Source organism: Petaurus breviceps, unplaced genomic scaffold (genome assembly GCF_028583685.1).
Source record: "Petaurus breviceps papuanus isolate PSGF00001 unplaced genomic scaffold, PetGlider_PUasm1.0 191, whole genome shotgun sequence".
NCBI classification, from domain to species: domain Eukaryota; kingdom Metazoa; phylum Chordata; class Mammalia; order Diprotodontia; family Petauridae; genus Petaurus; species Petaurus breviceps.
In genome coordinates, this window is record NW_027185811.1 from 3,145,177 (window position 1) to 3,169,071 (window position 23,895).

The 23,895-nt window shown below is 39.2% G+C and overlaps 1 protein-coding gene across 2 annotated transcripts in view; it reads right to left on the reverse strand.

Moving 5' to 3' along the window:
• Positions 1–2,630: 2,630 nt before the first annotated feature.
• Positions 2,631–23,895, reverse strand: part of SPATS2 (spermatogenesis associated serine rich 2) — a 164,312-nt gene continuing 143,047 nt past the window's right edge. For both annotated transcript variants that reach the window (XM_069092612.1, XM_069092613.1), the window contains exons 9-13: positions 17,859–17,917; positions 16,947–17,056; positions 7,854–7,956; positions 4,991–5,205; positions 2,631–3,847 (exon numbers count right to left, since the gene is read on the reverse strand). In XM_069092612.1, the coding sequence (XP_068948713.1) occupies positions 3,506–3,847; positions 4,991–5,205; positions 7,854–7,956; positions 16,947–17,056; positions 17,859–17,917 (829 nt within the window). In that variant the 3' untranslated portion in view covers positions 2,631–3,505. The remainder of the gene's footprint in view (positions 3,848–4,990; positions 5,206–7,853; positions 7,957–16,946; positions 17,057–17,858; positions 17,918–23,895) is intronic.

Sequence of the window (23,895 nt, forward strand, 5' to 3'; positions counted from 1 at the left end):
CTTCTGTACTTTCTCATCAGCTCCAATGGCTTGAGTTACTATCTCTGCAGATGACTCCCAGATCTCTATGTCTAGCTCTAACCTCTCTCCCGAGCTCCAGTCCTGCCTTAGCAACTGCACATAGTACATTTTTACATGGATGTTCCCTTAGCATCTCAAACTCAACATGTCTAAAATAGAACTCATCTTCCTTGTTAAACTTTACTATCCTCAAAATTTCTCTATATTGTCAAGGACACTACCCTTCCAGTTAGTAAGGTTTGCAACTTAATTCATTCTCAACTCTTCTCCCTTCCTCATTCCCACAGTTAACCAACTGACCAGCTGTCCATTTTATCTCTACATCTTTCATCTTCATTCCCTTCAGATTACTTACCCAAGCAGCAGAGCCCCCATCACTTACCTGGTAATTCTTCCCAACTGATCTTTCTCCTTTTTCCATTGTCTCCTCTCTCCAACACTGCACAGAACTGTGAAGATACATCTACAAGTATAGGTCTGACCATGCCCTTTCTCTCACCTCCCCCCCAACCCCTGACTCCCTTCCCAATAATCCAGGAATCATGACTGCTTCTCCAATAAAATACAAACTCAATTTAGGACATAAAAGCTCATTCTTAGGCTGGGGGCTGATTTCATATTATTCCCTTTCATACACTGCTTGGCATTCTGTTCCTTACCTGTTCTCTCTGTACAATCTTACCTCTATTCCTGTAATGCACTTTCCCCTCCCTTCATTTTTTTTTTTTTTGCATTCCTATGATTGAGCACAGTACCCTGCATGTGTCAGAGAGGAATACAGAAACTCTTGTTGAATGTAGGTTCTGTTTTATTTCTGGAGCCTAAATAGGCTCTGGGCAGTGGACAACAAAATCTCTGAATGGAAGGTTTTAGGGCCAGCAAGGCAAAGTTCCTTAGTGGTAGCTGGTGGTACAGTGGCTAGAGTGGTGGGTCTGGAGTCAGGAAGACCTGAGTTCAAATTTGACCTCTAACATTACTAGCTGTGACCCTGGGCAAGTCACTTAACTGTTGCCTGTTTCCTAAACTGAAAAATTGGGTTAATAATAGCACTTGCTTCCCAGGATTATTGTGAGGATCAAATATTTGTAATAATATTTGTGCCAGTGCCTTGCATATTATATAAAATACATATTCCCTTCTTCTTAGTGGAAGGAAGGATTCTGGGTAGTACCAAGAATATATTTTACATTATTTTTAGGAAATGCTGTTCTAAACCATTAAGAATTTCATACTTTTTTCCAAAAGCCAAAATCTTCACAGGGGGTAAAGTCACGGGATATGTGACATTAGATGAGCCAGGTTTTAATTTTAAATTGGTTTTCAGAATTTGTTATTATAAACTTTTCCTCAAAGCAGATTTAATTCTGAAACAGGACAAAAGCATTTCAATTTAAAGGATAACTTGAAACAAACATGGATATTCATTTGTTCACGTGTTAGTTTAACTCTCATAAAGTGACCAAGAAGCTACATAATCCCTCAAGGTCTGGTCTGATTATAGAATCAGATTTTTTTTTAAGCAAAGATGAGGAAGTGTTCAGAAAAGCAGGAAAGACTTTACCTAGCAGGCTGCTATGCTAATTGGACATCAGCTTATCTACAATTCAAGTAGGAGGGGACAGTGCTCTTAGGATCTAAGATCAGTCCCTGAGACAAAGACTTTAGTTTTTTCTATGTGAGCGAGTGAGTGAACACAGACACACACACACACACACACACACACACATACACATGTGTGTGTACATAAACACATGCACACATGTCCCTCAACCAACTGTAACCTCAGTAGTTCAGCTCTGGCCACAAGTGTAGTGGTGGCTAAGGTCTGTGAGGTGGCTACTTGTAGTTTGTATTTCAGACTTGAGGGGAAACAAAAAAGTTCCATCCTTTTAAAATTACTGGCTCTGGGAGGGGATTCTACGGCTTTCTCTCATGTACAAGGAGGGCTATATTACACTGTTAATGCTCATTCTTCCTGCAATGGAATATGAGAAAGGATGGCCAGAATAGCCCTCAATTGCTCCTCTGACACAGTCTCTTGTGTCTGTCTTTGATGTTGTTTCCATGATTAGGAAGTGAGTTCCCTGAGAGCAGGGACTGTTTTTGATTATTTTTTGCGCTTTTTTTTTTTTTTAATATCCCCAGAATTTAGCCCAGTGCCTGGCACACAGCAGAGGCTTAATGTTTGATGACTAGGGAGGAATGGCAGTGAAGGTGATTTTTCTAATCTGGTAAGTTCTCCTTTGAAAGGTCACCTTTAACTTTTCTTTCCTCCTTTTCCCACAGAGAACAAGTGGATCTGCTATTTTACCTTTCACACTTTAATCTGGTTTTTAATCTAAGCATCAGATAACAAGGCAATGCCATACCATGGAAAGAGAACTGACTTTGAATCTGGAGGACCTGGGCTGAAATTTTCCAGCTGCCCCTTCTAGTACTGTTACCTGTGGCAAGTTATTTAACTTCTTTGGGATGGACTAGATTGCCTCTAAGGTCAGATGATCAAGATGACTGGGAATAAGAGACCCTCATTTTAGCCTAGAACAAACCACATAAAAGACTTCTACCCCAGCAGGTCTGAAGAGAAACAATGAAATGAAGTCGATTGCTGCTGTAAAGCACCAACTGTGGGAGCATTTATGTGATTGCTTTTATTTATACAACTATAAAGAGTGACAGTAGTAATTTTTTGATGGGTAACACCTTGTATTAGCACTGCTAATTATGCTCCTATAAATTTAGTTCAGGATCAGAATGAAATTTAGGAGATGGGGAGAAGAAAAAAGATTACCACCCCCCCACATCAAAACGTGGAAACTTTTTTTCTTTATACTTTACTTATATGACTTCTCATCAGTCTCCTGGTTTTTAGTCTAAGATCACAGGAAGAAAGGCTTTTACTTTTTTGGAAAAGAGATTGCAGGCTAGGTTATGGTGCCAAGCAAGACAAAAAACCCAATTTGGGTTTCCAGCACACATTGGAAACAGAGGCAGAATCCCATATGTGCCCGAGATTCTTCTTCTTCCAACCAACAAAGTGTTTACACCTTTAGCTATCCCTGGAAGGCATTTGTGGCATCTGCCTGGACTAGAAAGACAATAGGGCGAGTTCTGACTGGACCCCTCATGAATCCAGCCCCCAAAGTGGAATCAATGATTCAGGCCTCTAGAGAAGGCATGGGGTGTTGGGCAAGGGGATTGCTTGCCTTAGGCAGACTTAACAACAGCTGCCTTTGATCCCGGTTGAAAATGACCAAGCAGACTGATCCATCTTACTTGATAACACAAGGGAGAAAACAGCTTCCCTTCTGAAAAAAGTGAAGAGGGAATGGGAAGAGGAGGGAAGAAGAGACAAAAAATGTTTAGAGTGGCACAGAAATGATGAATGTAAACTTCTCTTTGTTATTAAACCTAACTACAAGTTTCCTATAGTCCAGTTATCAATTTGAATTGCATTGAAGAAAGAAGCCTAATGGGACCCCCCTCAGGAGTTCACTGCTTCAGGCTGGCAGGCCCTGGGCTTGCGCTGAGGGAGCCCCTTATTTTCAGTGGTGTTTGGGCCTGACCGCCCCTTTTTGGATGAGGGGCTGGGCTGGCTTGATTCCACGATGGTTCCAGTTCCATTGATCCCTGCTGAGTGGGCCTGGCCTCGCTCATTTGTGTTTCCTGGAGACTGTGGAGCATTCTGATACCTGGACCCAGGTGGATACCATGAGCCATTTCGGTAACGGCCCATGTTGTCATGTCGCCCTTGGTTTGTGGGGCCATTAGATCTCTGGCCTTGGGGACGGTAGCCTTGCCCTCCTCTCCTATTCCCCTGCAACACCTTGGAAACAAAGAAGACAGGCTTGAATAAATATTAGCAACAGTGGCTTGTCCTTAGAAGTGCTACTTAGGAATGCCCAGGTTGGAACTTGGGTATCTCTTAAGATTTTTTTTTAGCAGAAAGCTATCAATCACCCCAACCCAAACTACGCATCAGAATCCATGAAAACTAAGTGTTATTAATCTTGCTGTACCATCCCCAACCTCTGCTTTAACCAAGAAATATTCTTTTTGAACTCACTTCCTCTAGCCATATAGGCTGGGGAAGGTATGGAAGAGAATACTACCAAAGGAAGACGTTCTAGGATTTGTTCTTGTCTACCATGGATGGGTGTCATATCATTGTCCTGACCTTTTTATAATTTGAAGAAACTTGGAAAAAGCATACCCACCTATTTGGTATTAATTAAAACTATTACAGAGTGCTTCATTATACCACAGACTTGAGATTAAAGATCATGCTTCTGTGCACAAAGTGACACATAATGGATGAGGGCATCTTTTTTTACTAGAACCCAAAGAGCCTATAGCACAGTAGTTATCCTCTTCCTTGATACCAAGATTGGCACACATGCTGAAAGTTCTTAATTTAAAAACAACAACAACACTGACTTTGATTTCTAAAATGTTTTTCCTCCAAACTAAATGATAAAATTTTTCCCTCAAAGACCGAGTCTGATTTCAACTTTCAAGTCATTGCTTTTCCCCCATCATTTCCCTTTTCTTCTACTGGCCCTGTGGTATACTGTTAGGGAGTTGCTTTCAGAAAAAAAGACTAAAATGAGGTGTCTTCTACTGCTCTCTAGTGGGCTTGCCACTTGTGGTGCCTGTCTACTTTGTGATCAGTGCATAATTCCCACTGTGAGTAATTAATGGGCAGTTCAGCCCACAACAGCAAGGATGACTGCCAAAATGAAAAATGCAGCAGTACTTGGCAACGGGTAACCTCTACTGGCTGGTGGCTGAGAAGGTACCAAAGGCTCCCTCTGTAACTACGTGGGACTTTTGGGGTTCAGAATAGTGTGAAGAGGGAAGGAAATCAGGCTTAAACACATGTTGAAAACTGGGTGGTTTTGAGTTATCAGTTGTCAGCATTTTAATTCAATGGCTTTTCATCCAAACTCAACAGGGAACATCGAGTTACCTCTCTATGAGGCTGGTAGGACCGGCTGCTGGGATTTGCTATGGTTGCAGGCATCTCTCCTGTTGGTGGGTTTTTCTTGTTGGCGTTTGTAAGGCTAGGAGAAGAGGCACAGGTGGAACTGGAGGGAACAGCTGCATCATTGGGGCTGCTCAACGACACAGCTGTAACTGAGCTACACCGGGATCTGGTTGAGTAGCTGTTCTTTGGATGGGACACTAGAAGGCAAACATTAACAGCTCGTGTTCAATGGCATGCAGTGATGAAGGTTCTCCCTTTCTTCACTTCTCAATGAGAAGTTTAAGGGAAAAAAACCAAAACCAACCCTGTCTGATGACATTTTATAGGAAAAACAGTTTGAGGTATTAAAGCAAAAATTCTATGGCCCTGATTCCCAGGGAAGAGTTTCTTCTTTGCCTCCTTTCCAAACAATAGGTATTTAATAGTTGTTTTAAAAACTGAATTGTCTTCCTTACATATACCTTCCAAGAGTATATGGGTAAGAAAGCCTTGTGACGAACATACTCCACTGTTCTGTGGAGAATAAATAATAATTATAATACTGAGGAGGAGCTCTAGGTCCAAAGAACAGACCTGAGAATAGTAGTACTCTTTCCTCCCACCCCCCTCTCGTATCTGACTAGTGACTATTGGCAAATACCTTTTTCCCTCCTGTGGACTTAAGTTCTAGTACCTGAATCTGGAAATAGGAAGATAGGCAATTTTCTCAAGTTCCTATGCAAGAACATGGCTAACATGGAAATATGTTTTTACATGACTTCATATGTACAATTGATATCATATTACTTGCCTTCTCAATGGGTAGGGGAGTGGAGGGAGGGAAAGAATCTAGAACTTAAAATTAAAAAAAAAAAAGAATGTTAAAAATAAATAATTTTAAAAGTTCCTATGCAAGGAACATTATAAAATACACATTTTTATAAAGGAGGAACAAAACAGAGGAGTTAAAGCTGGGTAGGAATAATCTTCACAATTTTTATATATCTTACCAAAGTCTTTCCTTCTTTACAAAAATGACTCCTAGTTCCAAGTAAAATAGAAATAAACTCATGACAGGGAGATTCCAAATAAGCATTTTATTCAATGATTTGAAAATTTCTCCCAGACTTCTGTTTTTAATACAGGACTAATAAGAAGATCTGTGTCTACTACTGGGCCTACCTAGCTTGCCTAGGATGAAAGTGCAGTGGCAATTCAAAGGCCCAATCCTATTACTGATCAGCATGATACCTTTAATTGACTGTTGTTTATTTTTTTTGTGGAGGGGGGAAGGCAGGGCAATTAGGGTTCAGTGACTTGCCCAAGGTCACACAACTATTAAGTGTTAAGTGTCTGTGGCCGGATTTGAACATGGGTTCTCCTGACTCCAGATGCTGCACAACCTAGCTGCCCCTTGGCTCTGTTTTTCTGAGCTGGCCAGTTGGCCCCTATTATATGGCTTGGCAAGTCTTGCTTCCAAGGGTGTCAGACACTGCATAGTTTTACCAAAGTTCAGAACTCCTGAACTCAAGCAATCCACCTGATTCAGATTCCTAATTATCAGGGATTACAGACCTAGATTCCTGACTCTTCCTTCAACAGGGCACCAGGTCCAATATTTCATCTTTAGGATTAATTAGATGGCATAGCAGGTAACGCATTGGGCTTGGGAGTCAGAAAGAGCTGAGTTCATATCTGGCCTCAAACAATTACTTAACCTCTGTCTGTCTCAGTTTCCTCAACTTCAAAATAGGTATAGCAATAGTAACAGCATATAGTAATAATATATAGCAATAGCATAGTAATAGCGTCTACCTCCAAAGGATTTTTGTGAAGATCAAATAAGACATTTGCAAAGTATTCTGCCTGACACATAGAGGGGACTATAAAAACACTAACTCTTATTATCATTAAGGCAAAAAACCTAAAAGGATCTCCAGTCAAATTCTTGTCACAGAAAATGAGAAAGACCTGAGGAGTCACATCTATCGATCAAGAAATGTTCACACCAGATGCTAAAAGCATTTACTAAAGCTTACAGTTTGAGAACTTGAAAGGACTTTAGCAGTTATTTAGCCCAAGCCTCTTATTTTACAGATGAGGAAACTGAGGCCCAGAGAGGTAAGATGGTAGGTTCAAGGTCACACAGGTAGTTAAGTGGCAGAGCCAGGTTTCAAACCCAGCTTCTCTAAGTCTAAATTCTATTCATTTCCATTGTATCACGCCAAATTCCATGACCATCACAGCCTCATTTTTATAGATGAATAAATTTAGGTAAAGAAAATTTAAGTGCTTTATGTTATTGAATTCCAGCAAAGTGTAATGGACAACCGAGAAAGCAAGATAGCGAAACCAATTATAATTTGATAGGAGTGTTTATTAACCGGCCGGTGACTGCCTCTCAGAGGGAAAGACAGCAGCGAGCTTTCTGTTAGACATAATTTTATAGAAAATGTGGTTGCTAGCAACAGAATATGTTTCTAAGGGGGTGCAGTGCTATTAGTATTGTTCCTATTGAAGTGAAGCCTTAGTATTGTTCCTACTGAAGTGAAGCCATGATCCCTTAGCAAAGCCTTGGATACAAACATAAACAGACCTGAATCCGTGGGAATCTGTGGCATGCTTCTAGCAACACAGGTAAAACATTTCTTTACTACTGGGGCCTATTAGGTGGTTTCCAAGGAACCTAGTAGGGGTCCCCTCTAGCAGGTTTAAGGGGCATTGGTGTATGATTTCTGGTGGTCACTTCAGAAAGAAACCAGGACTTCAGACTCAACCAACACTTCATACCTTGTCCCTCTTTCCACTCAATGGACTTTTTCTTATCACCAACCCTAGTTTAGCACCAACAGTCTCACCATCTCACCTTGTCCAAATGAATCAATGCTCATCTTCAGCGTGTCAATATCACATGTGAACCGGGCTACCCGTCCTAGATCCTCATCATATTTACGTTCACTAACAAAGTGCTGAAAAGAAGGAAAGGGAAACTATTCAGGGGACATAAAAATTTAAATGGAACTTATTCATTGCCACACAAAGTCATAATAATATTTTGTTTACTATATATCCTTTCTCTGTTTTGCTTCAAAGTTCACAATCTCCAGTAGGAAGAGTAAATCATTTTATTATTTTCTTTTCCTTTTTTTTTTTTTTAAAGCAACTGGGGTTAAGTAATTTGCCCAAGGTTACACGTCCAGTTTTTTTGTGCGGGTGTTAAGCGTCTGAGGCCAGAACCAATCCCGGGTCCTCCCGACTCTGGGGCTGGCACTCTTACTCACTGCACCACCTAGCTGCCCCCTTTTCCTTTTTTTTTAATCCTTAAACACAAAATAAAAATAGCATTTCCATATATACCATAGAATAGGAGAGGACTGCATACAAAAAAAGTTAATTTCTACTATGCAGAGCTTGCTTTTCTTTTAAAGTACATAATAGATTCAACATAGAGCTTCAGAGTCCCTGTTTGTCTGTGATTCCTTCTAGCTTTTCTTCCATTACATTTTTATTAGAGGTTTGGGGGAAGAATTTTATCACTTTATGTCCCTCTTTCACTCATCTCTTCCTTTCCATTTCAGGGGAAAAAAAAGAAAAAATTAACTTTGTAACAAATATGCATAGTTAAGTAAAACAAAATCCCAATAATGACTATGTCCAAAAATGTATTTACTACCAGAGGTCTGAAACTGAACTCATTTTTGCAAAATTCTTAGACAAAGGACAGAGGGTAGTAGGGGTGGGGGCTGTGTGGAACTATATACTTCATGTGAGGTTAGAAGTTCTCAATATGATCAAAAGGAAAAGAGAAAGGAGAAAAGAACATATGAGATTGACTTTCCGCCACTGGTCACCTTTCATTTTTTCTACTTTATTGGAGGGTGTCAAAATCATATATTGATTATGCATTTTCTATATGATTTTACTTTGTAAGTTTGAGCCTATATTTTATATATGATTCTACCTTGTAAATAATTTTGTTTTGTAGCCTCATATAACAAACCTAAACCTCTTCTTTGTCTGAGTGAAGAAACTCATGAGTTCAAAAGTTATTTTTCTCTCACAAGTTAAGATATCAGTTTATTCTCCCTATTGATCACTGTTAATTAAAGAAAAACTGAGCTCAAGTTTAGAAGTTCAATACTCTCATAAAACACTTTTTTAAGGGAACTGTTATCCTGGCACCATCTATAAATCACTGTGTGCCAAGGAAGTTTGTTATTTCTCATATTTACAGTTCCTGAGAAACTCCATGACATCTGTGTATTATCCTTAAAAGCACACAAGCTGACCTGGTCCCATCTATGCTTATTATTATTATTGTTTTTAAAGCAATTGGGGTTAAGTAACTTGCCCAAGGTTACATGGCCAGTTTTTTTGTGTGGGTGTTAAGTATCTGAGGCTGGAACCCGATCCCAAGTCCTCCTGTCTCTGGGGCTGGCGCTCTTACTCACTGTGCCACCTTGCTGCCCCAATCTATGCTTATTCTTGACCAATTAAAGGTGTTCTTAGCCCACTAGGAGCCAGTGAGTCCACATCCCTGGTCCATTATGATAATATGGCTTCAGGAAGCAGCTGAGTTCCATAAATCCACAAAGCATTCATCTATGACAGAGAGATGTAGTCCTAATCCCATGTGTGGGTATGCCCACTTTCCTTAATGTAACCAATCATGTTACCCTCATTCCCATGATGCTGTCAACCCTAAAACTAACTCTATCATTTTCTTTTTTTTTCCTTTTTTTTTTGGAGGGCAGTTGGGGTAAGTGACTAGCCCAAAGTCACAAGGCTAGTAAGTGGGTCAAGTGTCTGAGGCCACATTTGAACTCAGCTCTTCCTGATTCCAGGGCCGGTGCTCTATTCACTGTGCCACCTAGCCACCCCAACTGTATAATTTTTTAACCTACTCTGCTCTGTTCTTTGTTTTATGCTTATAAGAATGAACTGTACCTTCAATTCTTAAGGTCTTTTGCCTAGAAACTGAGGCAGTCATTAATTAGACCCCTTTATTAATAGGTTCATGCCCTGTTAATAAACTGCTATTTTGCTTAGAGAGAATTGCCTTGGTTTACATTTGCTGAATTTCACTAGCTACAAGGGAGTCATGGGAAATAGAGGCAGTGAAATGAACTGGGAAGCAAAACAAACAGAAAACTATAAGAAGCAGTATTATTAAGGGATAATTTGCATCTCACTTTTACTTTCTACAAGCTATGGTTCAGAAATCTTTGATTTTTTGAGACAGTAAATTATTTATTCAAAAAATCATTTTGTAAATGAGTAGTACAGCTTTTGCTACAAGCAATTTAATCCTCTCAGAAGATTTTTCCCTTGGTCCAGCCATAGCCCTATGGAAACTCAGTGATCCCTGAGAAGTAAACTTTGATATGTGAAGGAATAGAAGGGTCTACTTCAACACAGTTTTAGGTTGCCTGCCATTATGATGGGAAGTGAAGACAACCCCTCAAGGCAGTCCCCAAATCAAAACCAAACTAGTCTCCTGGGAATCTTTGCTGTAAAATTTAGACCCAAACTTGAATGTTGAACAGCTCAAAAAAGATGTGGGGAAGAACTGACCAATATCCAAAGGAAGCACTATTGTTCTATCCTGAAGAAAAAACTCTTCTCTTTCTTTTCCAAAGAAGCAGTTCATACAAACATGCCCAAACCAATTTAACACAATAATGGAGCTTCAAAAATGCTGTAATCATTCACAATCTCATTAATGGCACAGATGAGATGTAGGGTTATATCCACCCTGGGTAAAAGCCTTAGAGACAGACTGGCATCATGAAGTAAAGGGCTTGTGGGTGAAACAAATGGCCATTTACATGTTAGACTTTGCTATTAGGTGCTTTCAACAGAGAAATGCCTTGAATCCATGAAGCTTCAGGGCATGTGATTGGACTCTTTTGTGACGGAGACCTAAAACTGGCAATCTGACAGGTTAGTTAAACCAATCAATGAATCAATAAGCACTTATTAAGCATCTTCTATTAAATACTTAGTGCTGGGTACTGTGACACATGCTAGGGATACAAAGTCAAAATATGAAACAATCCCTGCTCTCAAAGAGTTTACATTCTACTGGAAGAGACAATATATGTATAAATCTGCATATAATGAATAAATATGAAGGACAAAGCCAAGATAGTGGAGCAGCGGGAAGCAGTATACCAAGTTCTACTTCCCCTACTTCTAAACAGATCTAGGAAATGCACCAGACTGAATTCTGATGGGGAAATCCAAGAAAGTCATGATTCATTTTGCACAGGGAAACAGAGAAGGGTCTATGGACACACAGATGGTGTCTGACTGGGAGCAGCTATAGGGAGTATCCTCTGCACTGGCAGGGAGAGGTTGTGGATGAGGGCAAAAAGAAGTCCAGTACTCATGCAGAGGTACCACAACAGGAATGGGCACCATATGGTAGCTCTGTTGTGTGCCCAGAGTAGGCACTCTTGGGGTAAGGAGTTGTCCTAGGTCTCAGGTGGTATACTGAGAGAGAAGTAAGTAGCACTGGTATAAATTCTAACCCTAGGAATGGGGGTGGGTGGTGGTGGAGTAGGTGGGGGGTGTATTAGTTTTAGCTTCTAGTCCAGTCTGAAGCCTGCAGAGGAATAACTGGAGAAGAAATGCAGGCCAAAAAGGAAACTATAGTTCTGTCACTGTGAATCTGAAGAGCTTCCCAGCTGGCTGATGGTAGATGAATCCAGCAGCAATATCTTGTTATTCAGACCCAAATTCAGGTCAGAATTTGTAGACTCAAATCAAGGGAATAACAATCAGACTTTGCCCTGGATCACACCATTCTGAAAGCTTTCAGACAGATCTTAAGCCTCAGCTGTTCCTGAAACCGGAATAACATAACTCTCAATATCCCGAGAAATCAGTCCCTCCAGAAGTTCACAGAACCCAGAACTAACATCAGGTCCAAAGTCCAGAAGTCGGCTGGAAAGAATATGCAAACAAAAAAAAGAATCCCTCTTCGAAAATGGTGACAGGGACACTAGAGACACAAATCTAGAAGAAGAAAATGGTTCTAAAACATCTGCAAGTAAAGGCTCAAAGAAAAATTGTGCACAAATTCAATTAGAATTCCTGGAAGAGAAGAAGCAAGAATTAAAAAAAAAAAAGGTTTAAAATGCTTTTATAAATGAAATAAAAGCACCAGAGAGGAAAAAAATGGAAAATGAGAGCTATGAAAGAAAGAATTGGAAAGGGAATTTAAGTTTGGCATAAGAGGTACAAAACTTTGCCCAAGCAACAAACTCCCTGAAAATTAGACTGGACCAATTAGAAGTCAATGGCTCTATGAACAAAATGAAAAGTTAAAACAAAGTCACAAGACTTGAAAAATAGAAGAAAATGTAAGAAAAGGCAAAAAACAGCTAAACCTGAAAGATATAGAAGAGAAAAAAAATTTAAGAATCACTGGACTATCTGAAATTAAGACCAAAAAAAGAACCTAGACATCATATTTTAAGAAATTTTAAAACTGTGCAGATCTTTTGAACCAGAAAGCAAAGTAGAAATAGAAAGAATCAATCTCCTGAAAAAACCTAAAAATGAAAACACCCAGAACTAAATTATAGCAAAATCTAGAGCTCCCAGGTCAAAGGAAAAATACTGCAAGCAGTCAGAAAAAAGAAATCAAGTACTGAGGAGACACATGATTTAGCAGCTGCCACTATGAAGGAGCAAAGAACTTGGAATACACTATTTCAGAAGGCAAAGAATAGCCAAGAATAACTTACCCAGTAAATTTAAGTATAATCCTAATAAGGGAAAAAAAATGAATTTCTAATACAATAAAGGACTTCTATTGCTGATGAAAAGACTAGAGATGTGTAGAAAATATAAAGTTCAAACACAGGAATTAAGAGAAACTTAAAAAGGTAAACATGAGTAAATAACCATAAGGGACTAAACTCCTTACATTATAATATGGGGAGATGATACATGTGTGCCCTCTGAACCCAATCATTATCAGGGTCACAGAGGGAGTCTAATTAGAAAGCCCTGGGAGTGGTTCTATTATGTCTTTTTTTCTTTTTGCCTTTTTTTGGAGGGGCAGTTGGGGTTAAGTGACTTGCCCAAGGTCACACAGCTAGTTTTGTGTTAAGTGTCTGAGGCCGGATTTGAACTCAGGTCCTCCTGACTCCAGGGCCAGTGCTCTACTCACTGTGCCACCTAGTGTGATAGTAATGGAATATAAAGATTCCCCTGTATTGGCTTGGTTTTCAAATTGATTGTGTTAAAACCCAGAGCTTGTTAATCCCACCTGTGGGATGGACTTGTTGATGTGAAAAGAAAGTCCTAAACTGGGAGGAGCTGGTGACGTAGATTTGGAGAGACAAGAGAGAGGCAGAAGAACTTTTTGGAAGCAGCACCTCATGGAGGCAGAGAGACTGAGAGAATTGCTGGTGGCCACTTTGAATTGCCCTGGACTTTTGAGACCTGCCCCCTGAGCTGCTAAGGACTGAGGAGACATGGCTGTTTTGCTGGTACTTTGTCTGTCTGTTTTGATGTTGTTTTGCCAGATCTGTCCACTGGTGAAAGACAGTCCTTTTGTTGAAGAAGTCCTGGAACCTGGCTAAGAGCTCCTGAGACTGTCCTGCAGACAAGAGAGTGAATGCTGTCCACTGGTGAAGGACAGTGCTATTGTTGCAGGGGTCTGGAGACTGTCCTGCAGACAGAGTGAATACTGTCCTTTTGTTGAAGAAGTCCTGGAACCTGGCTAAGAGCTCCTGAGACTGTCCTGCAGACAAGAGAGTGAATGCTGTCCACTGGTGAAGGACAGTGCTGTTGTTGCAGGGGTCTGGGAACCTTTCTGTTGGTTCAGAAGCCCTGAAGAAGGATTTTCTTGTTGTATGTTTACAGAAATCCTGGGAGAGGGTTTTGCTAATGTTTTCAGGGGTTCTAGGACTGTTCTACAGACAGAGGATGAATTAATGAAGGGACTGGCAATTTATCTTGTGGCCTTGCTAAGCCTTGTCTCCCCAGGAACTAAGATTGCTGAGAACTTGCCTCTGTCAAGATGAAGAAAAGACCTCCATTTGGGTATTAAGTGCTGTGCTTAAACTTGATGTAACTGGGGTAGATTCAATTGTGATCCAGGGGTGGGGAACTTTTGACCTTTTTGTGTTCTATGGTTGAACAAATGAATGTACTTTACTTATGTTTGGAAACTAATCTCCATTTGAGAAGAAGGGTTTTGTGATGGACTAAATGGAGGTACAGCCTAGGGGTGGAGTAGTATTTAGAACAGGGACTTTGTGATTGATTGAATGAATGGAAGGTCCTGGGGTGGGGTAGTACTTGGAGATTATTTAATCACACTTAGTAAATGCTGTATTTTGAATGATGTCATGTTTTGACCTTCTCTGTTCTTGGTTTGTCACTGAGTAAAATGGAGAGCACCTATGCTGGTATTCTGAACCTTGGGAAGTTGCGTTTCCTTGGCATTATATTACACCTAGCCACCCCAGTTATATTATGTCTTGATGATCTTAAGAAAAGAATGGAAAGAGAGGAAAAGAGATGAATACACTGGGGGTGAAGGGTGGAAGAAGGTTAGGGAAAATTATCTCACAAAATCAGGGTGCATAGGTAGACATGTATACAAAAATAAAGTTGGGGAGTGACTGTCACAAAACTCATTCTCATCTAAACTGGTCAAAAGATGGCAAAATACACATACATAATTGAGTACAGAAATTCATTTCACTCAACAGGGAAATAGGAAAGAAAGGCAGGAAGGGAGAAGGGGGACTTAAAGGGAGGGTAGATTAAAGGAGGTATTCTCTTAATCAAAACAAACTCTAAGCATATACAAAAATATTTATAGATCCTTTTGAAATGACAAAATGAGAATCTGATGGAATACTATTGTGCTGTAAGAAATGATGAAGGGTTTATATGAACTGATGCAGGGTGAAGTGAACAAAAACAAGAGAACAAGTTATACAGTGACTGTAATAAGGTAAAAATATACAACTTTGAAAGAATTAAGAAACTAATCTATGTAGTGACCAATCATGATTCCAGGGGACTAATGATAAAACATGCTACCTACTCTTGATATGAGAAGGGTTGTTTTGGATATGGCCAATGCAAAAATTTGTTTTGCTTAAGTATATATGTTTGTAGTGGAGACTTTGCTTTTTTTCTGTTTTCAAATGGGAGGGGGAGAGTTGGAAGGAGAGAATGTAGGTTTTAGACTATTTGAAAACATACAATTAAAAAAAGGAATAAAAATGTACATAATAAATACCAAATATAACAAGATATTTAGAGGGAGAGAATTAGCAGTTGTTGGGGAAGGAGAATGGAACAGCAAAGGTGTAAAAAGCAGTCTTACACTACACCTTGAAGGAAGGGAAGGATTCTATAAGGCAGAGATAAAGCGTGAATACATTCTAAGTATGGGGAGGTGACCACCAAAAAGGCACAGAGACAGGAAACAGGACGCCACAGTTTGAAGAACTGACAGGTCAATTTGGCTGAAATGGGAGTATGGGAAGAGGAATAATATATAATAAAACTGGAAATACAGGTTGGGTCAGGTAACTAAAGGCTTTAAAAGTCCAAAGAAGTTTACATTTTATTCTAGAGGGAAATAAAATGCATTAATTGGAACAATTTACATATTTCTTAACTTCTTACATATTACAAAATAGCACATATCAGTCCTAATTAAGAGGTAACATTTATTCCCAAGAGGTAGTTTGAAACTAGGTTGATTTCTTGTCAATTTTATAATTATAAAACAAATTCTAGTACTCATGTGGGTAAAAGATTTAACAGGGGTAAGGGAAATAAAGTGAGCTTGATTTAAGGCACTTTTGAGTTCTAATATCGTTAACTGCACAGCAGCTATTTCAGCACACTAAAAACTTGGAGAGAGAGACAGATCCTTAGTGAGTCTGCAGAAATATTTCCAGAAGCTTTTAAGCCACACAGGAGGAGAAATAGAGGAAGCCTTGCCAGAGCCAGATTTTCTTATCTATTCAATTCCAAGGAGGTTTCTATCTTCTGCCAGAGAACTGAATGGGACTGACATGTATAAATGAGTGGGAGATTTTTTGCAGAATTTGCACTGTGGTTTTAGTTATACAGGAAAAGGTGCAAAATTAAGTTAATTTCGGCCAGAAGTAGGACTGGATAAGTAGTCACACTATAGCACCTGAGAAACAAGACGGGCTTTTGTACCCAGACTACCACTTTGTATTTTAATTTACAGAGGCTGTTCCAAAGTCTCCACAGCAACAATCCTCCTTTTGAATATTTCAATAAATCTAAAGGGTTGGAAGAGAGCACAGGGAAAGTCAAATCATACTATCTCTATGTTCTATGACTGGTTGTACTTATTATTGCTATAGAGTTAGAGAGCTTAACTCTACAATAAGCCAGGAACCTTCCAACAAGCTTTCTTAGAACTCTTAATACCTAAACTGAGGACTATTCTATTTAAGGAACTAAAAGAGGAAGAAGCCCAAACATGGAAACTGTGATTTTTATAAACAGATTAGTTAACAACATAAACAGACTTCTTTTTCAATGATAGTCAATGTAAAATATTAGTTTTTCCCATGAAATTGAAACTAAAAACTCTACAAAACACATCACATATTTTTGCATAATATTTGAGGCAGCTAGATGGCATAGTGGATAGAAGGCTGGAACACAAGAGTCAAGAAGACATGTGTTCAAATCCTGCCTTATATTTACTATGTGTATAACCCTAGGCAAGTCACTTTCACTTCTCAAGCCTCAGTTTCCTTATTTATACAACAGGGATAATATAATAATACCTACCTTACAGGGATGTTGTGAAGATCAAATGACATAATACATGTAAAGGGGTTTTGTAAACCTTAGCATACCATAAAAATGCTAGCTGTTAATAATAAATCAAAGAAATTTACAAGATGAGTAGAAAGGAGAAGTATGCCTTTACCTTGATGTCAGCTCTAAGCTCTACCAACTGTTCCTCTGACATTCGAACAGCCACATCAGTCATCTTCTTGAGCATCTCAGCTCTTTTTTGTCTACTGAGTAATATTTCCACTGAAGAGAAAAAGGGAGGCTGCTAAGAGACTGAACCCTGGAAATTTTATTCTTTGCAATACATCAGTTGGCTTAGCCCCCATCTAGATTAAAACACTGGTACCAAAGGGTCTGAAGCCTCTAATCCTTCTGAAGGGCCATTGATGGAAGAAGTTTTAACTTCTTGGTCTTCAGAAGCGATACTATATAAGCATAAACATAAACCAGAATTCTGTCCTAAATCTTGCTCAGAGTCAAATTTAAAAGAATTTCACTAGCACATGAGAGTGAATGTATAGTATGAGGGAGATACTGCACAGCATGTGTGTTAAAATAGTGCTAAGGTAATGAATTACCTGGTAACACACCTACAGGAAAGTCATCAGTAAGTTAGGTAAATGAATAAAGAAAAAAAGCATTTATTATTACTTACTATGTATCAAGCACTAAGCTGGAGATGCAATGAGATAAAGCAAGATGGCGCTTGCTCTCAAAAAACATTCTTAACATTTCATACTTAAATTGGGGGAGACAACATGAAACACAGGTCAAATGCTGGGTAATGGCAAGGTCTGGGGGTCCTAGGTGGACCCCTGCCCCTGTTAAAGATTTATAAGATGACATGGATATGAGCTGTCTAGGCTGAGAAGGTGTGAATGGTTTGGGACTTACACTCTTAGAAGGAGTATCCTTATCAACGAGATTGTAGATCTATTGAGGCTTATGAAACCTCAATGTAAAGTTTTAATCAACTTCTGTATACTAAGTATGTAACTTCTACTTGTTATTAACAATTTTAAAAAGTTTAATTAAAATTACTTACTTGCTTCAGCTTTTACTTTGTCCATTTCAGCTAGCAATGCCACTTCCCGGTCCATTAGGCTAAGAGATAAAAGAGGAAAAGGTATGATTAAGAAGCTAAACATGAAAGAGGTGTGCTGTTTTTACCTGACTGGACAAAAGCTGATAGATCTCACAGGATATGATACCTGGAAGGTGTCTCAGTGACCAACCCTTACACAAAAGGAATTCCTATTGTCATTCAACAGCCTCTGCTTGAAAACCTACAAGGAGAGGCAGCCCACTCCACTGTTAGATAGCTTTAAGTAAAATCCTTTAGGGTACAACACCAGAGAGTCATGGTGACCTTGAACCATTACCAATTCTTCTCCTAGCCTAGACATCCAAAGAGTTATGAATTTTAACTGTATTCTTGTCTAATTCAAAACTCTCCATTTCCCCATAAGAACAATACATTTTATCAAAAGCTTTGCTAAAATCTAGGTAAATTATATCCACAGCATTTCACTTATCTACTACCTTAATAATCCCATCACAAAAGAAAATTAAGTTAGTCTGGCATCATCTGCTTCTGATGAAGCCATGCTGGCTGTTGGTAATCACTGCTTCCCTTTCTCCATCTTCACCAACTAACTCTCTCTTTTTTTTTTTTTTTTAAAGCAACTGGGGTTAAGTAACTTGACCAACGTTACATGGCCAGTTTTTTTGTGTGGGTGTTAAGTATCTGAGGCCCGAACTCATCCCAGGTCCTCCCGACTCTGGGGCCGGCGCTCTTACTCACTGCACCACCTAGCCGCCCCGACCAACTATCTCTTTAACGATCTGTTCTAGAATTTCCCCAGGAACTGAAGGCAGACTCACTGGCCTATATCTTGCAGACTCTGTGTTTTTTTTTTTTTTGGGGGGGGGGAAGATTGGGAGGGAAGGAGAATTAGGACATTTGTTCTCCAATTTTGTGGTACCTCACATTTTTCAAAATTGCTAACTGGCTCTGCAATCATGTAAGAACCAAGTGGCTCACAGGTGTTCTCTTACTACATCCTTACTTATCTTGGGCATCAACTAACTCTCTGTTAGTTATTTTTGTTCTTTCATCTCTAGTTCAAAGCTCATTCTCCCTGACTGAAGAAACAGAAACAAGTAAGAACTGAACAGCTCTATCTTCCTTCTGTTGTCAGTTCCCATCATCCTATTCATCAAAAGCAAAGATCCCACTTCCTTTTGGATCTTCCCTTTTTCTACCAAAACTGACTGGGATAGGGATCTGGACCTGTAATGTCATTGGTATACAGAACTTTGGGGTACGGAAATTCACTCTACCCATGCTAGTCAGCATCTTTTCTGCCACTCAAGTCTTAGAGAATAGCCCAGAGCACAAGAAATTCAGGATTATCCAGGATCAGAATGCCAGTGTGTCATAGAAGGTACTTGAATTCAGTCTTCCTGGCTTTGAAGCCAGCTCTTTATCTACTAGACCATACTTCCCCTTCCAGTAGTTCTTAAAAACAAAACAAAAAACCCAACTCTTTTAGCTTCCCTTACCAACCTCAGTTTATTCTGAGCTTTAGCATTTCTACTATTATTTTTATAGGATCATGTCATGCTCTTAAATTTATCTTCTGTTACCTGGCCTTGTTTCTACATCTATACACTCCTTTTTGAAAACAAAATTCTGAGTTTGTTGTCATGCTTCCCGTGCGTCCAGAGAGCTCTTCAGACAAATCCTAATTTCCCTCCTCATTATAATTATTTCCTTTGTGTCTTTGCAATTTCATTCTTTAATATCTCCCATTATTCCTGAGTTGACTTCTTAAGCATTTTATTCTGTGGAATCCTGTCTATCTTTTCCCCTGAACCCTCTGAAATTTGCTTTCTCCAAAACTACAGTGCATGTTAGACTATATTAAAATTCTTTCTCCTTTCCCATGACAAGCTCTAGGAGGAAGTGGCTACTTCTCCCCCTAGGGTTCCTATCACTTCCAACCCCACAACATGTTCTGTCTTGTTATTGAGAACCAAACTTTTCCCTTTGTTGGTTCTTCTACCTTTTTATGGATGAAATTATCATCAAAGCAAGTCAGAAAGTTATTAACTACTCTACTTTTGGCAGAGAGTGAGGGGGCTCTAAGATGTGTCCAGGTAATTGAAATCTCCCAATACTATTGTACAGTGCCTCTATGATGACAGGCTTGTGGCATTTCCTAAGTGATTGTTCTTCTCTGTGCAGGTGGTCTTTAGTATATGCCAACAAGAATAACTTCTATTTCTTTCTCCACTCACCTTTACCCAAATACTCTCCATCATACTTTCTATCTATGGTTTCTGGGTTTCCTGACATGATTTCTATTTAATATAGTGCTAATCCGTGTGTGTGTGTGTGTGTGTGTGTGTGTGTGTGTTTTGAATAAGATTTACCCATCCAGAGCTATGATCCTATCATAGATTTCATCCCATCAAGTGTTGGCAATACCTATGGAATCAAATTTGTTCCACTGCATCAGAAGCTCTGGTATTTTTTGTCTGTTGCTAAACTTTGAGTATCTGTGTTTCAACATTCAAGGCCAGCGGTTTTACTATTGACTCTTTTCTTGCATTTTTGGTCTGTGAACTTCTGGGCATCTCAATTCCTATTTTATCTATCTATCTATACACATACATACCCACACACATATATTTTCTTTGTGGCATTAAGCTTGGGGTTATATGTAGATAGTAATTTCTCTCCCACATCCTTTTAAAAGTGCTTTTGATTAGATATTTCAGGGCACCTGACAAACATTTTTACGAGCCTTTCTAAGGTGTACTCCATTTCTGGTCAGGAAACTGTCATCCCCACATTTTAAGTTATGCCCCTGAAATCCAAATCTCATTATTAGATATCACATTCTTATCCAACTTTTCAGTTCCCAGATTAATTTTTCTCTTCTTCATCCCTTGCCTTCAATGAATGGGCAACAGCGAGGAAAACATAACTTTACTGATTTCATTATAATATTGATGTAATGCTCACCATATACTTAACACCATATAGAATACATCAAAGATTCAGCCTTACTCCTTCAACAAAGGAGGAATTTTAAAAAGAATTTTTAAGTGAACTAATGAAATTGTTCCTTCTAATTACTGAAACAGCAACAGAGATTTAGGAATATTATCCTATCCTTAAGTCCTACAGCTTTAATACCATAAGTCACTGCTACCAGCAGATGGCAGTAGAAAACTTCAAAGCTACACTCAAATGCAAAGTCCTTGTGGAAATTCAACATGCACCTCACATATTTTTCATCTTATATGTTGGTCTAGAAACTTGACAGATTTGCTTCTAATAAATTTTCAGCTGCCAATACCCCCACCAGGGCATGGAAAATTCAACCACAATTAGGTTTGCATTTGTGAAACACACTACAGCTTCACCAAACCCAAAGATTTGGTAAGAGACACTTTGGCTCTTAGAAATCAGAGGAGTCAAAGAAATGTACATCATGCTGATTTCATGCTAAGCTCCTAACAGCCACCTAGAAGGGATGATGTCAAAGAACTCTATCTTGATGATGATGGGATTGTATGTGTGTATGTGTGTGTGAAACTAATTAGGAAACTCTCTCCCCACATTGCTAAAATTACAGTATATAAAAGGAAAGTAAAAAAGACAGGTTTAGGTCTTTAATGAAGTCCACATCCCTTTATATCTTTTGTCAGGTATAAAGAAGTTCTTTGACCAAACCTGATGGAATTAAAGGGCAGCTAGTCACTGACCTTCTAAAGGCTCAGCCATGCCCCTGGTGGTCTTTAAAAAGCAAGACAGTATGTAGAGGACAAGACAGAAAGAGCTTGGTGAGCTGAGGGAGATGGGGAAAAAAGGGGCTCATGAAGCCCAGATGACTAACCCGGGAGCAGCACATCAGGGTCCTGCAGCACAGGGGGTACTGTGAGTTGCCTGGGCCTCTACTAGTGTACTTTCTAGGTGTCACCTCTTCCCACTGACACTGTGTAGAGTTGTAGGGGTTTTTTTTTGGGGGGGGGGTAAGGGGAGACGTTGTTATAACTGTTCTCCTGACATCTCAGTAAATGCCTTTATTCTGGGCTCAATGTGTTTACTGGATGTTAAAGGTAAGCACATGTGCTGAGGCTTGTAGGCTATAGTTTTAGAATCACAGATACACAGAGAACCTTACAATAGTCATCCCTCTTCCTACTCCCATCAAGGAATCCAATCTACATGTGTGAGTTGAGGGGTGTAGCTCAGAGAAGTGCTATACTATGGGCACTTCATCTGGGACATACTTGGGGTGTTTTATGCATTTGCGCAGACCTATCAGGAACTCTCTACACAGGATCTTCATTACAAAATACTCTGGTTTTACAGAGAACCATGAGAGAAACCACAAAGTAGTTTTTATTTTATTTTGTTTTCAGACTATAATTAAATTTTTTAGTGTGTTTCCTTTACAAGTCAGAAGAATTGCTTTGAACTGATTATGCCTGGCTGAATGCTCAAGTACTGATATATGCCTTATTAATAATACTTGGGCTTAGGAATGCACCTATAACCACATAGAAAACTCTTAAAGAAATGGTTCGTGACTTGGGGGACAAGAATACTGAAAGCAAGCTATTGAATATTTTGTGAATTCCTAGAGACACTTGGGGAGATGTGAAGTATTCACTAAGCAATATAAGGAGAAAGACAAAATCTCATCAGCCTTTTGTCAAGCACCTGAAAATGTGCTCGCTTCAAAAACCTTGAATATTGGTTGGTAGATATTCTATGTAGTTGATAATAGGAAATGATATTTTAAATTACTTTTCAGTCCAATCCAACAAGCATTTATCAAGTTCCTACTATGAGCAAGGAACAATGTTAAGTGTTAGAGCTATACTGACAAAAGGATAAACAAACCCCAATCCCTTCCCTCAATGAGTATACATTCTTCTGGGGATGGGAATGGGGACACAATAGGTAAACGGATTAATAGAGGCATGAAAAGTTGAGGATGATCATGGATTTAGAGCTGGAACGGAACTAAGAGGTCACCTGGTCAAACTCCCTTTCATTTTACAGAAGAGGAAACTGAATTCCATGGAAGCCAAGTGACTTGCTCAGTGTCTTGTAAGGAAGATAAGGAGACAATGAAGACAAGATTCCAATCCAGGTCCTGTGGGCCCTAAATCCAGAATGCTTCCCATTATTCCACAGTTTGGCTAACTGAGGCAAAGAAGCTTAGTCTTATAACAAATCCAGTTTCCTTTGGGAAGATGCTCAAAGGAATTAGGGAGCATCAAGAATCTGATTTTTCTATTTACTACCTATGTGGTCTCTATCAAGTCATTCCATTTCCTGGAATTCACCTGTAAAACGAGGAGGGAGAAGGGTCGAAATGGATGCTCTCTAGGCCACAAAAGGTCTAAATCTATTATGCTATGGATCTAATCCCTCCTGGGACCAGGAAAGGTGTGCACTTTGAATTTAAACAACAGTGCAAACCTAATGATCATTAAGGAGGTTGTTGAGGTCAACAGGAAAATGGATACTTAGGCATTGGTTATTCAAACGAAATAATTTTTTTGGCATATCCACACTGATCGGAACCAACTTTGGCTTATTCAAAATTTTAGCAACATGCTGTAAGCAACAAGTTGAGCCTTGGTGAATCTGACCATTCTGATAATCAATAAAGGCCTGCTGAGTGTGTCTTTCTCCAGCTTTGCAACAGATTCAGAGAAATCTGACTTTGGCAATTATCCAGTACCCTAAGAGACAAAGATGTTCTCACTGCAAGAATGTATATGCCACTGAATCCTTCTGGCTTGAATACTGACTTTCAAAAAGATTCAAGAAAGATCGTCCAATTTGTAATGGAAGATGATCTTAGAAATTATCTGAAAGAACCAGTAGTCAACATTATTACCAAGTGGTAGCATAAAAGAAGATTGGAAAAATTTGGACTGAATAAGAGAAGAATACTGTGAGATTCTGATAGCCAGGGGAAGATAAAATAAAAACAGTTTTTATCTGCACAGTGAGATGTTACCAGTTTGAACATATGTTCCAAGGCATC